The following is a 12,497-nucleotide window of genomic DNA, read 5'->3' on the forward strand; positions in this document are numbered from 1 at the left end:
TTAATATAAAAAAACTAACTTAAAACACACACACACACACACACACACACACACACACAAAGGAGTCTCTTTAAAACATAAATTTTAAAAAAGTAATAAATGTTAGGGGTTATTTTGTGCCATAGGCCCATAGACATAGCTCTCACCACAGAATTTTTGGGTATCGGAAAAGAATCTGGGTTAACTAGGAGCCCTGGCATAAAGGTCACTGTTCTTTTATCACTTCGCAGTGCTCAGCTGAATTTTAAAGTCACAGTTGACTGTTCTGACACATATATTGTGCCAATTTACACATAAATACTGCCATAGGAAGAACCTTTGAGCTATAGACTTTCCTATGGAATATGGTGCTGAGAATAAAAAAGGAAGCTGGGACATCATCACAGAAGTAAATATGTCAGAAAGAGGATGGACTTTTTGAAAGCAATCTGAGAATTTACTGTCATTTAGTTTTAATTACTGAAGAGCAAAAGGTAAAAGCAGATATGATGGTTACTTGGACCTACCCAGTATCTCTTTTCTGATATCTGTACAACATCACTACATTGGAGGGGTTACTATTTTTATTTCTGTACACTTTATTTAACAGCTTTATTTAAATATAATTCACATACCACACAAATCACTCACTTAAAGTATTCAATTAAGAGATTTTTCGTATATCCACAGAGGTGTGTGACAGTCACCACAATTTCAGTAACACTTTTATTTTCTCCTAAATTCCTGTTCTGGACATTCGTATAATTTGAATCATACAACGTGATCTTTTGTCACTGGTTTCTTTCATTTAGCATGTTTTCAAGGTTCATCCATATTGTAGCATGTATCAGAACTTGAGCTTTTTATAGCTGAATCATATTCCACTGTATTATTATACAATATCTTATTTATCTAGTAATTAATGAACATTTCAGTTGTTTCCAGATTTGGGCTATTCTGAATAATGCTATTATAAACATTTGTATACAGGTCTTGTATGAAAATATGTTTTATTTTGCTTGGGGTATTAAAAGAAGAATTGTCCACATCCTTACAACATTATTGTCGTTTTTACACTAGCCTTCTTAGGGGGTATGAAGTAGCGTCTCATTATGGTTTTGATTTGCATTTCCTTAATAGATAATAATGTTGAGCATCTTTTCATGTACTTACTGGTCATTTGTATATTCTTTGGAGAAATATGTATTTAGATCTTTTGCCTATTTTTAATTGGGTTATTTGTCTTTTTACTACTAAGTTTTAAGAGTTCTTTATATATTCTAGATACAAGTCCCCTATCAGTTATACGATTTGCAAATATTTTCTCCTATTCACTATGGTGTCCTTGCACTTTCTTGACGGTATAATTTGCAGCACAAATATTTTTAATTTCAGTGAGGCCAAATTAATTTTTTCCATTTGTTGGTTGTGATTTGCCTAACACAAGGTCACAAAGATTTACTGCTATGTTTTCTTGTAAGAGTTTTATAGTTTTAGCTCCTCCATCAAGGCCTATGATCCATTTAAAGTTAACTTTTGTGTTAACTTTCTTTACACATTGGTGTAAAGAAGTCCAACGCCATTCTTTTGCATTTGTTTGTACATTTCATCAAAATGATCTAATTTGTCAGCATGTAGTTGTTCATACTATTCTTTTACAATCCTTTCATTTCTCTAAGGTTGATATGATGTACCTTCTTTCATTCCTAATTTTAGGAATTTGAGTCTTCTATATTTTTTTTCTTGGTGACGTTAGCCTCTTCAGTCTCTTTGCCTGATCTTCTGCCCTTCCCTCTTTTTCCGTTTTTCTGTTAAATTTCTTACTGGTCTATCATTAAGCTTTTTGCTATCATGGAGCTACCAAACTTGCTTATTACCAAGATCTTCATTGTTTTTGACAGTGCCCGTAGGACTCTCTTCCAAGGAAAATCAGTCTCCTTAGGGAGAGCTATGGAGTTCCCTATCTTACAGCCTGCCTCTCCTCCTGGGCAAACCTCTGCCCCACTGATCCAAAATGGAGGCAGGGATAACAGCCTTCTTCTCTCACAGTGACATCCCTGCTTTATGAGCAGGGCATTGATTAAGGACTGTAGCCCTTCGTCTTCTCAGCTTTCTTCCCCCAACATGGAACCTTTGCACTCTAAGTGAGCATCTAAGATGGGGACAGCAGTGGCCCAACATTCTTGGCCTGCCACATCTGGGATAGAGCTTCCATACGCACATTGTCTTTCCTTTAAAATTATCTGTTTGTTTTACAATGGAAGTAATATAATATACAATATAATATTCTGCATATAATATACAACATATTCATAAATGCATAAAATTTACAAATAAATATGTTGGGTTGCTTATTCTTTTTGTTTTTTAACTGAGGTGTTCATTCATTCAAAACAGTTTGGAGATTTCACTCCTGGTTTTTCCCATATATCACTTTGGATATATTTAGCTTTTCCATCCGGGAATCATGGCAAGTACTCCCAACCCTTACTGCTCTCCCGTCTGTAGTATTAAAAACTATTGCCAGTCACTTCTTTCTATGCCAACAAAAGTTCTGGCTCTGAGATTATGTTAATTCTGGCAATTAAAATACGTTAATCACTTATAAATTCTTTGACATAAATGTACAAACTGCAGCTTTTAGTGGATAGTATAGACATTTTTAAGGCAACAATGCACAATTCTTTTCATTATGCTGCATGTGAAATATGTAGAATATTATCAATATAGCCTTAATAATATATCTCACCCCATATCAATCTTATTTGTGAGAATAATATTTTTTTGAAAAAAATAATTGTCCTTATCACCTATGAGGTAGAGAACAATTAATGAAAAATTTCATTGGACTTTTCTGAAATGTAATCTAAGAGTTGCAACCATTGTTGTCTTGCAATTATGCATTTTGTTACATGAAAAACATTTTAAAATACCCTAACATTTTTATGGTTCTATTTGATTCCAAATATGATAGCATATCTCCGTTTAAAAAATCATAAAATACACCAGTATTATCTTTTCAGGAAGGTGTTCGATAATATACCTCCTTAGTAAATTCATCAAACATTTTCAAATACCCATATCATTCCTCAGACACAAAATTGCTAAAACTGTCACTCTCCTGTGTGCATAGCAACGAGTAAACAAATGATTGAAATACACAAGCACTAACAGAAAAGCTGTATGGCATACAATCACAGTTAAGAGAAACTCTCCAAGTTTTGGGGAAAAAATAGTAAAGCGACTTCTTAAAAGTAACGGATCAGGACTCACTATTTAGGAGCCTGACTCAAAGAGTTAATGTGCAACATTATTTTTGCCAAAGTCAAGAATTTTTGCACATCTCGAGAGGGGTTCTCCTCTCGGCAGGCTCGGCCCTTGCTCTTCAGGATGTCTAAGAGTGAACTGGGTGACTTCTGAAGCCGGTGGGGTTCGCGGGAGACAGGCCTGGTGAATAGACCCCAGAGCCTTGCAAATGGAACCATCCCCCTCAACAGGGTCGCCCTAAAACGCCGTGGAATAGGAAGGCGCTAACTCTTCCGATTGTAAAGGAGTAGGACCCGAGGTGGGAAGATCAGTAACTCTTCACCCGAGCTCGAAGCCCAAGATGCTTTAGGCAGATGCAGTTGGACTGAAGGGAAAGGATGGAGGGAGCCACAAGCCGGGAGCAGAAGAGGAAGCAGGTGGGAGCGGGGGTCTAGAAGTGCCCCAGCCCAGCGACCTGCGCGCGTGCTCGACCACAGGGGGCGGGAGGGGACTGGGGAGTCCCGGGTGGCGCCCCAGCGGGGCGCAGAGGGGCGCGGAAGTGGGGGCGGGACATGCAAGGAGGGAATCGTGGAGGGGCCAGGAGATGGGACCTGCGGTGGGGCGCGCGTGGAGGCGCGCGGTGATGGGACGTGGAAGTACCTAGGGAGTCGTGGAGGGGCGAGGGCAGTCGCAGGAGGGCAGAGGCACGCGGGGGTGCGGAAGCTCCGCGACGGTGCTGGGGAGCCTCAGCGCCTCCAGCCAGGGGCACGGTCGTGCCCGGCGCGTTGGCCCCGCGCGGTGGAAGCGATACCGCTGTCGGCGCCCTCATTTGGGGGTGGCGCGGGGCTGCTCCCGGGACGGTGCAGGAGCCGGGGTGAGTTCACCGAGATCTCTGGTCCCTGCCTCCGCTCGCGCCCGGATCACCTGCGGCTCCGGGGAGCTAACCCCCTCCACTCCCACGAGCAGAGTTGTCCCTGCGGTCGCTGACCGAGGACGGAACTAAGGCCCGCGCTGTCCAGAGAGAAGACAGTGGCCAAACCATCTGGAATGAAGGGAAATGCAGTGGCTGTTTGTGTCCCCAGACCCCAAGAAGTACAGCAGGTAAAGAGAATGGCCACGGTCCACTGCGCTTTCAGGTCCCGAAATTTCCGGGTCCTTCCATCACTTTCAATCCCCTAAATCATCCCCTCGGTTGTTAGACTCCTCTGTTCCTTGTCCAGCCTTTCTTGGAGACCCCCACCACCACCTTCCACCGGGAGGGTCCCCAGCCCCCCCTCCTCTCCCCAGAGGTTGCCTTTCTGGTATGCCCGTCCGCGAGCGCTCTGGGAAATTTGTGAAGACTAGTTTAGACAGTTGGCCTTGCTTTGCCTCAAAGACTTTGCTAACTGATCTGCACTCGGACATGACTTAAATAACTTCGTGTGTGTGTGTGTGTGTGTGTGTGTGTGTGTGTGTGAGAGAGAGAGAGAGAGAGAGAGAGAGAGAGAGAATGAGAATGAGTGTGAATTTGCTTTCTGTAAATTGATTCTGTCAAAAACATTACTCTTGATTACTGACTAGTCTATCCATGACATTAAGTAAGCAGCGTGCCTGCACCAAGTAAGTTCAAAGTTGCATAGGGCTTACTGGGGCATTCTAGAGGGGAAACAAAGGTCCCTAAAATCACAGGTGGCATACATCATCTTGAATGAGATTGTAAATTGATGATCCTGGCTGCATTATACCCACTGCTGCCCTTCAATACCTTCGGTTGGTTGGTATTTACATATTTGCTTGTTATCACTTGGTTAAAATCAGAGTTAGCTAGGTAGGAAATTGATAATATCCACTACTGCTTAGGATATTGATAAATATTGGTACAATACAATTACTCATCAAGTGATAGTGAATGTTGTACAGGTAGAATTTATGGTATGGCATTCTATGCATGGGATTTTTGTGTTAATGCTGAGGGATGTTCTGAAAGCAAGTAAATCTGCGTAGAGCAGTGGAACTGTATTTTTTTTTTTTAAGCCAGCCTTTGTTATATGGCTCTTCTTGTGCTTTTCTCCCTTTAATATGAGCAGACTGTGAAATACTGTGAACAATAAATTTAACAATATTATTCAGAGATTTATTTAACCTGATCTCTTGGGTTTTGGTGATGAAATATTTTGCTAAAAGGTTCAGTGTCTCTGGTATTCAAACTTCCTCTTGAGAAAATGTGCTTCCAAACAAAGTGATTTGCAAAGTGGCATCCACTCCACATGTGTAAAAATATCATACAGTAAACTTTTAACTTTTAAAGTTATAAAATTGTCATGTTTTCAGTATTTTATGTTCCCTTTCTCTAGAATTGTATTGTTAGAAAGTGGTTTCTATGGACATGATAATCATAGTATAATAACCCAAACATTTGATTTTCTAAAGACTTTGGTGATGGTACTTTGTGATTTTTAAAAATGCCTCTTTCATTATGTCTTCTGTAGTTAAATTTATATGAAGTAAACACAACTGGTTGTGCTGTCAGTGGTACAAATTCAGTGTTATCTGTATAAATACCCCTTGTTTGAGGTAAATTTGCATATCAATTTCTAAACATAACACCTTCTAAGTTAGGAAACAAAATAACTACATATAACAACTTGACTTTTTAGCATATCATTTTGTTGTATATGAGGGAAATATTTGTGCTGGAATAAGAGACAGCAGGAAAAGGAAGGAGATTACTATCGATGCTTCCTGACTATTTTAAGGTCATGGATGCCTTTGAAAATCTGGTGATAGTTACAGATCAGCTCCCAGAAAAATGCCCAGCTGTGTATACCTACATAATTTAGACTGGATGTCAAGAGATTGACAACACATAGGTGGGCTTGATTGCTGCACATGCAAAACCTGGAGCCATTGCATTATAACAAACTATAACTACCTTAATCATTACATTAATAACAAAAAATGGAAACGTATTTGAATAGTGACATGAACCAGGTATTAATTTATAAAAATGTGCTCATTATATTTGTCTAGTAGACTTTAATGTGTATTGCTAAACTTTTTTTTCAAAAACAAGACATCTGTATGAGTAAAGGAAAAATAAAAAATAGGAAAAATTTAAGTTAAATCATATCGCATTGAAGACAAAGTCCTAAGGAGTAACCAGATATCAAACGGCTAAAGCTATAGAAAAATTACATTTTTACAGGAATCATTGAATTATTTAGGTGAAAATTTGATGGTTGTATTATAATTGAGGTTGTCTTGCATTTCGAGGGCATGAAGATATACACACATTTGAGTTGCATATGTCCCTATAAATGAAAGATGGGTTGTATCCCTCATCCCTCTCCTGCGAGGCTCTCATGACCAGTGGGACTCTTAGTAGCCATGGTTTCCTCTTCTGTGTTCTTCTTTAAGATTCTTGACTCAGTCAGCTTGTTTGTAATTCCCCTTAATCCAAAGTGATTTGAGATAAATACCCAATAAATTATTCTCCAGACAATTTCTTTCTCCCATGTGCGTCTAATAGCTTGCTCCCTTACCTCTATCTTCTACTAGCACTTACTCTAAAAAGGAAAGTGTTGTGTTCATTACATTGATTGAGTCCTGCTTTCAGCCAGGCACTTTAGGAATTTCATTTCATCTCGTCTTCACAAGCACCATTAGATTAGGGTTCCGCTTAACATAGAAGGAAACTGGGCATAGAGAGGCTGTAATTTGCCATGGTGGTTGCTTGGCAGAGCCGAGTAGTGAAACAGACCTGACACCAAACCCACATTTCCCACCAAGGCACAGCACCCATAAAAAAAAACTTTACCCCGCCAGCCCCGCATTTCATTCTTCCTCTAAATGCAAAATAGCTCAGTTGACTAGTCCATATAAGTAGTGTTAGTAATAACATTTAACCAAGGGAGAAGAAGACCAAACACATTTCAAGTTAAAATTAAGTAGTATAGAAAACAAGCATCATTTACCTAGTGCCCTGAAAATCTCACAGAATTTTTCTTTGGAAACGCTGTAGAAGCCTCCTTCTATGTCTTCCTCCTCTAACTAAATATTTTTCTTTGACTTTTTCATAAATTAGGTAAATACTGGAGCTTGATAAAATATTAACACAATATTCTATTAGCAAGTCTTGAGGTTTGTTGAGCATAGTGGGATGGTATTTTAGGCTGTTTGTACTTCCTTTTTTAGGAAAGATTTTAATTTTATTAACACTTATAATAATCAGGTGACAATTCTATCACCATTCACATATCATCATAGTTTGCTACCTCATGTTTGCCTTTCTTTTTTTCTTTCCTTCCCAATATCCAAACTTTGAGGTATATATCAGTGGGGAAGGGAAATGTGGCATGACTGACCCAACTGGAGTAGGAAAAGAAAGTTATTCTAATCCCTTCATTTGACCTCTCTCAAGCCCAGGTTCTTCAGTGTGTTTGTTTAAGAAATAACATTTTCTGCTTAGGGCTTCATGTGCTTTTTCCAGATGAAAATCTTTCTACAAATCTAGAAAAGTAGTATCCACTGTCCCTTTGCATATTGCTTCTCTCATTTTTTTCCTCTTCTCTAACTCACACTAGATGTGTGTTGGACCTTCTCCTATTTCCCATTTATTCTTAGGTTGCTGATTCCCTTATGATACATTATGATAGTTTATTTGTTCAAGTGGTTTGAAAGTTTTTGTGAGCTCATCTATGCCAAGGTTTATTTTTAGATAGAAATCTGAAAGGCACCAAGTGGGAGAATGTCCCTAGGAGTGGTTTTGCCTTTGCTCTTGCTGGGGTCCCAGGGGTTTTATGGGTCCTAGACCAGTTTTTATGTAAATTTTATGGTTTGGGTTTATAGCAGCACATATTGTTGCCAGGGACTACATGGCTTCACCGGTGAATTCTACAAACATTTAAAGAAGAATTAATGCAACTTTTTTTTTGTCAAATTCTTCCAAAAGTTGGAAGAGGTGGGAAAATTCCCAAACTCATTTTACCAGCCCAGCATTGTCCTGATACCAAAATCAGATAAATACACTACAAGAAAATAAAACTACACGGAATATTCCTGATGAATATAGTAGACACAAAAATTCTCAACAAAGTATTTGCAAATTGAATTCAGCAGTATAATGAAAGGATTGTACACCATGGTCAAATGGGATATATTTCTGGGATGCAAAAATAGTTCAACTTATGCACATCAATAAGTGTGATACATCACATTAATAAAAGATAAAAGTCATGTGATCATCTGAATAGATACAGAAAAGGCGTTTGACAAAATATAACATATTATATTATATTATTGTATATAACTTATACATTAACTTATATTTATATTTGTATAACAAATTAAAGTTAATATATAATATTAATAATTAGATATACTATATTAATATATTATGGTGATTATAGTTAATGATACTGTATTACATACTTGTAAGTGATAAGAGTAGATCTTAAATGTTCTTACAAAAAAAAGAAATGGGATTTATGTTATGTGATGGAGGTGTCAGCTAACTCTGTAGTGGATATCATTTAGAAATGTGTAAGTGTATCAAATCAACATGCACACCTTAAATTGATACAATGCAAAGTTTCTAGGAGAAATCAGCTGACAATTTTATGGGAGCTCCCTTGTAAGTAACTAGTTGCCTTTCTCTTGCTACTTTTAGGATTCTCTCTTTGTCTTTAACCTTTGCAGTTTTTATTATAATTTGTCTTAGTGTGGGCCTGTTTGGGTTCATCTTGTTTGACTCTGTGCTTTCTGGGTTTGTATGTCTATTTCCTTCACCAGATTAGGAAAGTTTTTAGTCATTTTTTCTTCAACTAGGTTCTCAATCCCTTGTTCTCTCTCTTCTCCTTCTGGTATGTTGTGAATGGTGTAACGCTTGAGGTTGTCCCAGAGGTCCCTTAAAGTATCCTCATTGTTTTGGATTCTTTTTTCTTTTTGTTGTTACAATTTGGTGTTTTCTACTACCATGTCTTCCAAATCACTGATTTGATTCTCTGATTCATCTAATTTGCTGGTGATTCCTTCTAGTGTATTCTTTATATCACTTATTGTATTCTTCACTTCCGACTAGTCCTTATTTATGGTTTCTATGTCCTTTTTTAAATGCTTACTATCTCTTTGTTGAAATTCTCACTGATATAATTGAGCATCCTTATAACCATTGTTTTGAACTCTGTATCTGGTAAGTTGTTGCCTCTATTTCATTTAGTTATTTTGCTGGAGTTTTCTCCTGTTCTTTAATTTGGGACGTATTTATTTGTTTCCTCATTTTGGCTGCCTCTCTGTGTTTGTTTCTATGTATTAGGTAGATCTGTTACATCTCCCAGTGTTGACCGGGTGGCCTTATGTAGTAGGTGTCCTGTGGGGCCCAGTGCCACGGTCTCCTTGTTCACCTGTGCTGGGTGTTCCAGGAGTGTCCCTTGTGTGGGTTGTGTGTGCCCTCCTGTTATAGTTGAGACTTGATTGCTATTGGTATGTCAGTGGGTGGGATTGACCCTCAGGCTAACTGGCTATGGGGTTTGGCCACATCCACAGCTTATGGCCTGCTGTGCAGGGGCTTACCTTTTGGAGGTGGATTCATCCCAGCAGGCTCTGGTGTCTGCTGAGACCACTCTTTGGATATGCCACTTGGGGGACTAATTGGGTGGTGCTCCTCCGTGTTCTGAAGCTAACCTCCAGGTATGTTGTATCTGGGGCCTCTTGGAAGGGGCTCTGGTGGAGGTGTAGCTCAGTTACTGCATGTTACCAGCCAGGGACTATCTGGTAGGAGCTACAGTGTGATCCAAGGTTGGTCACTGCCTGCGCTAAACCTGGAGGTGCATGGGAGAGGCCATGATGTGAACTGAGGATGGCTGCCACCACTACCGGCATGGGTTAGTTCTGCAAAAAGCCCAGGGCACTCTGAGGCCTGTTGCCACCTGTGGGCTCCCATAAGGCTTAGCCACTGATAGAACCTTGTTCAGTATGCAACTTAGGTGAGGCGGTGTCTCAGGGAGTCACCAGGGTGGGATGAGTTGTGTTTAATATAGATTCTGCTTTGGTGCCTGTGCTGAGCCTGGAGCTACTTAGCAAAAGTCTCAGAACACACCAAGGCTAAGTGCTGCCTGCCTGGGGCCCATGGACCCCCGAAAGTAGTCCAAAAAAAAGTGCAGTACAGGTGAGGCTGGCTGCTTACTCCGAAAGTACCTCCAGAGTTGCATGAGTTGGATGGGGCAGAGTCCCAGGGTGGAACAAAAGAGTTCACTAGGCCAATGTAGATTCTGATTTGGCCTTGTGGGGCAGAGCTCAACACAAGAAAGATGGTGTCTGCCTGCATGGAAGGAGGACCCTACACAGGGAAAATGGCGACTGTCCCTCCGGTCCTTGTCCTGAGGCCACACAACTCAGTCTTTCCCTGTATGTCTCTGATGCCTCCTAAGTCACTGTCCCTCTGCCAGAGCTCAGAGTGAATCCCTGTGAGCATGTCTGGGTGAGCCCCCTAAGAAAACGTCTGAGTTTGCCACAGCATTCTGTCCAGAATCCCCACTCTTTTTCACAACTAGTTGTCGTGTGAGGCTCCTCTTCCTGGCACTGGTACTCCAGGCTTGGGAGATTGGTGTGTGGCTGAAGTCTCTTGGTCCTTGGTGGGGGGCCCTGCAGGTGAGCTATCCCTCCTGATTCTCAACTGTCACACACAGCCCGCCCATTCCGCATCTCCACCCCTCCTACCAGTCTTGATGTGGCTTCTGTATATCCTTAGTTTTAAAACTTATGTTCAGCTAGACCGCAGATGGTTCTCAAGGTTGATTATTCTATAATTTAGTTGTAATTTTAATGTGGTCACAGGCGGAAGTAAGCACAGTGTTTATCTACTCTGCCATCTTGGATCTCTCTCTCTCTCTGTATTGTATTTTCTTTATCAATTCATCTGTTGATGGACACTTAGGTTTTTCCTAATCTTGGCTATTGTAAATAATGCTGCAGTGAACATGGGAGTGCAGATAACTTGTCAATATCCTGTTTTCATTTCCTTTGGGCATATACCCAGAAGTGGGAGGCTGGATCATATGATAGTTCTATTTTTAATTTTTAAAGGAATTTCCATATTATTTTCCATAGTGGCTGCACCATTTTACATTCCCACCATAAGAGTTCCAATTTCTCCACATCCTTGCTAACACTTATCTCTTTTCTTTTTTAAATTTTTTATTGGGGAATATTGGGGAACAGTGTATTTCTCCAGGGCCCATCAGCTCCAAGTCATTGTCCTTCAATCTAGTTGTGGAGGGTGCAACTCAGTTCCAAGTCCAGTTGCTGTTTTCAATCTTTAGTTGCAGGACTCGGGTGCAGCCCACCATCCCATGCAGGAATTGAACCAGCAATCTTGTTCTTGAGAGCTCACGCTCTAACCAACTGAGCCATCTGGCCATGCCTCTGGAGGCTCAGTGACAGCTCGTTGTCTTCAATCTAGTTGTGTTGGGCGCAGCTCACTGGCTCATGTGGGAATCGAACTGGCAACCCTGTTGTTCAGAGCTCGTGCTCTAACCAACTGAGCCATCCAGCCCCCCATTATCTCTTTTCTTTTTGATAGTAGCCTGTCTAATAACTGCAAAGTGGTATCTCATACTGTATTTTATACTTTAAATTTCCTCAGAGGGTAGAGTTTAAGTGTTCTGACCCATAAAAAAAGAAAGAAAATGGTAACTAAGTGGAGTTTTGAGTATATTAATTACCTTAATTGTGGTAATCATTACACCATGTATATGTATATGAAAACATCAAGTTGTACACCTTAAATATATAAAACTTTTATTTGTTAATTATACCTTTGTAAAGCAGGGGTAAAAACTGAACAGTGGAAAACTTTTTGTAGGGTATGCTTTTGACATGATTTCTATGTTATATCCAAAATGTAGCTGATTTTATTTATCAATCCTGCCTCATTTAAAGATACAAATTAAAAATCGTTAATCCTCTGCACTCAGAAAAGAGAAGGAAAATTAAAAGGCCGGAGTTTCATTAACAATTGCATATGTTGTAGTGCCTCAAAGTTCTTGTGGCTCACTAGCCCTGATCTGAACTGCAGACTAAGTACCTCCACCCAACAGTTCTACTCACCCCACATCCATTGTCTTTCCACAATGCATTGCTTCATTATTCATTTCAAACCATTCTTGCTCTGGTTGGTGAATGCCGCTCTTCACTCCACTTAGTCTCCCCCAGAGCCAGGTTAAAACCTCTCCATGCCCACTTTACTTGGTTGGGTGTTAACGTCCATCAAGCCTAACTCCACACAGTCTCCCAGT

General features: G+C 40.1%; 1 protein-coding gene across 1 annotated transcript in view; it reads left to right on the plus strand.

Moving 5' to 3' along the window:
- The first annotated feature begins 4,186 nt into the window (after positions 1 to 4,186).
- Positions 4,187 to 12,497, plus strand: part of SGCG (sarcoglycan gamma) — a 103,878-nt gene continuing 95,567 nt past the window's right edge. Inside the window, exon 1 of the mRNA XM_074330036.1 lies at positions 4,187 to 4,326. Within this exon, the coding sequence (XP_074186137.1) occupies positions 4,273 to 4,326 (54 nt within the window). The 5' untranslated portion in view covers positions 4,187 to 4,272. The remainder of the gene's footprint in view (positions 4,327 to 12,497) is intronic.

The sequence above is a fragment of the Rhinolophus sinicus genome, linkage group LG04 (genome assembly GCF_036562045.2).
Source record: "Rhinolophus sinicus isolate RSC01 linkage group LG04, ASM3656204v1, whole genome shotgun sequence".
Classification (NCBI taxonomy): Eukaryota; Metazoa; Chordata; class Mammalia; order Chiroptera; family Rhinolophidae; genus Rhinolophus; species Rhinolophus sinicus.